The sequence below is a fragment of the Lactuca sativa genome, chromosome 9 (genome assembly GCF_002870075.4).
Source record: "Lactuca sativa cultivar Salinas chromosome 9, Lsat_Salinas_v11, whole genome shotgun sequence".
Lineage (NCBI taxonomy): Eukaryota > Viridiplantae > Streptophyta > Magnoliopsida > Asterales > Asteraceae > Lactuca > Lactuca sativa.
Genome location: NC_056631.2, coordinates 1644868 through 1649547, shown reverse-complemented (window position 1 = coordinate 1649547; position 4680 = coordinate 1644868). Strand labels below are relative to the sequence as shown.

Here is a 4680-nt window from a genome sequence, read left to right as displayed (position 1 = left end):
CCCCATTTTCTTATTTAAGAAATGTACTTTACCCTCAATATGATCATTCATTTCAAAAGCCCGTAACTTCCTCATACGGATTCAGATTTCGATGAATTTTATATTCACACCCTCATAGTAAAGTTAACTACAACTTTACTTTACAATCATTTTGCTAAAAAGTTCTATATTTTTATTTATGACTCCATATAAGCATAGGGTTATACATCATTTTCTTCATAACTACCAAGTTTGTTACAGTGTGGTTATACACTTTTTAAACACATATTTCATAAAGTTTATGCCAAAGAAAGTGATAAGAATTGTTTAATAAATGGGGATTGCCTCGTATAAAATGACATTGAGAACTTAGGAGTGGGGCGTTGTGAATTGTGGCCACCACCTTTTTGCAACCCTCTTCTCTCTGTTTCTCTTCTTTCATTGTGGGTAGTATAACAACGCCACATATGGTGGTTTGTGGTTCGTAGGGAGTATACCATGCATATGGCCTTATTAATCTATTAATAGGTGTCATTAAAGGGGTGGAGTACCCCCAGTAGACATATATTTGTGGCATTATTGTAAATTTAATTGAGTTTTTGTCCGGTATGACAAAAGACTATTCAGTTATGTACTTAAAGTTAAACAAAACTGATCAGAAGATACAAACAATAATATAGGAAGCTGCAGCGAGTGCTAAAACTAAATTTTTTTTTTTTTTTTTTTTTTTTTTTTTTTTTTTTATCTTTAATCATGCAATCAAGATGTATACAAAAATGTTGTCACTGGTCGACAGAAAAGTAGGTTTAGATGATTATATTTCTCATTGGTCGCAGTACCACAGTGATTGCTCTTCCTATCAAATGATTTGCAAATCTCTTTTAAGGAGAAGGGCGTATCTTGTCATGTTTTTGTAATTTCACAACACAATACAAAATTATTTAAGTAGCAGTTGAAGGTTGGGGGCGAAGTTTCCTAATTAACCACTTCCTTCTTAGTCTAAGATCCAAGGATAAAAATGTTTTGGCTTTTTTATCATCTTCGAGAAAATCACAAGCATCCAAGATGAGGTCGTCATCCATGTCAGGTAAGCCCTGAATGGCTTCAATCACATGTTCTACAGCAACAGAGGAGTTATGGGAAGACTCCTGCTGATCATCTGCTGCTGAAACAGTAGTAAGAGTCTCTTTACATACAAATACAATACACAAATCCTTGTAATAAGGCACTGGTCGTGTCATGTATTGGCGTGCATCTGGATTTGTCTGCATAATGCATATATGCATTGTTAAAAAAAAAAAATTTTAAAAATTAAAAGACGGATGATGCATTCAGACCTGGATGTAATCCTGCCAGGTGTGATCATCAGCAACTACCATTTGGCGTAAATCATCCCATAAAAAGCCTTGTGATCCGAGAAGCTTGTTTATGGTGTTATATTGTCTCTTAAAGGTCTTGTATCGGTTCTTGAGAGTATGAAGATGATACTTGAAACCAAACCTGTGATTAAAGGAGTTGATCATCTCCATCCATGCTTGCTTGAGGAACAAGCCGTCTATCTGGTTTCCTTTCTGAAGCTGGCCCACCATCAGCTCAATCAAGTATCCATCCATCCCTGGCTCCCAATATGTCCGACTCCCTCCAGCCTCAACCTCTTCATCCATCATAAACTCATCAACAACAATAATACCACAAGAAGTATCAACAATACCGGATATTTTTTTTTTATATATCTCACATAAATCATAGTAATACGGAATGCTTTTTATTCTGTATGACCGAGCACCTGGGTGTACCTGCCGCATGCATATAATATTATAATATATATATATTTTTTTAAGAAAAAAAAAATGAAAATGTACCTTGATATAATCATCCCAGACTTCATTATGAGCGATCACCATTTGTCGAGTATGGTCCCAGCTAAACCCATCTAGGGCAAGGAGCTTGTTTATTACCTTGTACACATTTCTTAATGTTTTGTGTCGGTTTTTCAAAACATCTTTTTCATATTGAAACCTGAATTTTGTATTAAACAAGAGCGTCATGTGGTTCCATGCTCGTTTACTAAATAAATGATCATCAATCCTGTTCCCTTTTCCAGCTTCTTCTAGCATCAGCTCAATGAAATATCTGTCCATTTCAGGTGTCCATATAGTGCGCAATCCATCACTATTTCTTTGCTGCCTCTGCCTCATCCCCTTTTCCATACACTGTAACACCTCCTACCACATTTCTGATTTACTTTCACCTTTTTACTGTTTATACCAACCTACATTTTACCATTGCTATAAACATTAAATTTTGTAAAAAAAAACGTACATTGTTAAAAAAATAAAGTACATTGTTATTACACGCATTTAACACTTATCTAGTAGAGAGATAAGCTTCCCTTTGTTGAAACTCCGGCTTGAGTGACCATGGAATTGAAGAGTTTATCAAGCTGAAGCATACTACAAAATTGGAACTAAGGGAGGATGTTGGGGTGATTTTAATTTTACAGTTTTTAATGTTTGCTTAATTAGGGTTTATTTGGTGGATTGTGCCTATATAATATTAATATGGCGGGTCAATATTAGTGATTGGATTGTAAAATTATGTTAATAGCGAGTTAGTTACCGTCGTCATCCTAGTTTCTTTCATGTCTATTAATGGCTGAGTGTACAAATTTCTGATTACTTCCAGTCTTCCACAGTTCCACATCCTATGTTTTTCTGTAACATGTTAGACTAAAGAAATACCGTTTAATGATTTACTAAATTTAACGCAAACAAACAGTTGCAGGAAGCAACAGATAGTGAAATAAGCAAATCTACATCAAACATGACATGGGGATCAAACACACACAGATAGAAGAACGCATAGTGAAAATACATTAGATTCGATCAAGAATGTTGATGAAATAAAAACATATACAAATATAACAGCAAATGTTGGATGGATGAAGTACCAGGCATGTGTAACGGAATTCCCAACGAACTTCCGTCGCCGATGGCGCGATTTAGAAAAAAGCAGATACCGGGAACAGACGAGACGCTATCCTTGGTCATCACAAGACCCTATCCCTGGACGATCCGGGCCTACATGGTCCTAAAGCCCATCTCAGCCACAAAGGCCTTCAAAAAATAAAAATTATGAGTAAATTACGTTTGGTTAAAATTACATCTTCCATTCATAAAAAAGAAAAAAAAAATTTGCATTCAGATCGTCTTTATAATTTAATTTTATTGCGTTGTTAGTCCCTATCAGACATGAATTTATAATACCCTTATGAATTTCTTTTTCAATTATTTTATTGTTTTTATTATTATTTATAAATTAAAAAGAAAAAAGAAAAAAAGTGTGGCCCACCTCTACCTCACCAACCTCATCCCTTCATCTTGAAATTAAAAAATCATCTTGAAATTAGAAAATGGGACGTGCCCCATCTTAGTTTCCAGTGACTCCAAATCCTCGTCTCCGGTGACCATATTTATTCTGCATCATCGCTCTGTCGTCGCCCCTTGTTATCTACTTCTTCTTCCCTTCTCGCACTCTCTTTGATTCCTTCATCTTGAAAAAATATCAATTTCTCACATGGGGTGGGGGGTGTCACGGGAAGGGTACCAATCTGCTTTAATCGGTTGTATTTTACATCTTCAACCCTCACCATGTTGAAGATTCAAACACCATTTTGAGACTAAACGATCCCAGTTCCTTTTTGGAAGACCTAATCAACTGTAGTTTGCATATTCAACCCACATATTGAATAAACAAAAAAAAAATGAAGACCTAATGTGTCCTCCACGAGACCTACGCTGTTGCAACCCATGTTCCTTATCTACTCGATTTCTATCACTCTATATCTCTTGATCTTGTTCGGTTTTGTACCTGAAGAACATGGGTCGAAATAAGAAAAAGAAATTGGGTATTTGTTTTTCAGATTTATGTTTTCAGATCCAAAAATTGATTTCAATTTCTCCACGAACTGCAATCTGCCATCTGAAAACGATGTTAATATATATTTGGTGTTGGATATGTACTCTGATACTTATGTATAAGAAGGAACACGATGAGTGACATCGTCGATCTGCACTCGATCTTTGAATCATTGAAATATCACTGACACCGCTACAACACTTTCTGAAATCATCTCTCTTTCCTGTCGTTGCTCTTTGTTATCCCTCTTTCCAACCGTCTCTTTTCTATGTTAGCGGTGGTCGACGGTAGTGACGTTGGTTCGGTGACAGTGTCGGTGATTTGATTTTAGAGGTGGTGGTGGGGGTTAGGTTTAGTGGATTTAATTTCAGGTAAGTTAGAGGATTTTTATGCATTTGATTTGTTTGGATAATTGCATCAGGTTTGATTAGGTTATTTTTCTGGATTGCATTAGGTTTGATTTTTCTAGATTTTTTGTACTCGCCGAAGTTGATAAAGGAGATTGTGGTGCACAAGATTTGATTAAAGTCATGGTGGTGAGCAACTCCATAGAACATGAAGGGACAAAGTATAAGGGTGGGGGTGCTCCATTGATTTCCGACTGCAGTGGTCAATGGTCTGTGAACTAGTGATTGCCGGCAAAGGAGGCCTGTTCTAGGGAAGTATATGAGATAAAGGAAGAAGATGTGCGGGGGTAGGAGTTAGGAAAGGGTGGTGGGACCCAATGATTTATTATTATAAATAAGTATTTACTAGTTATTCAAAATTTGGGAAAAAATATAA

General features: G+C 36.1%; 1 protein-coding gene across 3 annotated transcripts; it reads right to left on the bottom strand.

Annotated features, from left to right (window-relative positions):
- Positions 1–765: 765 nt before the first annotated feature.
- On the bottom strand, positions 766–3151 carry LOC111889711 (L10-interacting MYB domain-containing protein). 3 transcript variants are annotated; one of them, XM_042898056.2, is made up of 6 exons: positions 2930–3151; positions 2599–2708; positions 2334–2432; positions 1842–2251; positions 1317–1775; positions 766–1244 (listed from the first exon to the last, which is right to left on the bottom strand). In XM_042898056.2, the coding sequence occupies exons 4-6, from the start codon at positions 2187–2189 to the stop codon at positions 921–923; spliced, it is 1131 nt and encodes a 376-aa protein (XP_042753990.1). In that variant the 5' UTR covers positions 2190–2251; positions 2334–2432; positions 2599–2708; positions 2930–3151; the 3' UTR covers positions 766–920. The 3 variants fall into 3 exon arrangements, with proteins under 3 accessions (XP_042753990.1, XP_023741627.1, XP_023741628.1); XM_023885859.3 differs by having other exon boundaries at positions 2599–2683; XM_023885860.3 differs by lacking the exons at positions 2334–2432; positions 2599–2708 and having other exon boundaries at positions 2930–3150.
- Positions 3152–4680: the final 1529 nt, after the last annotated feature.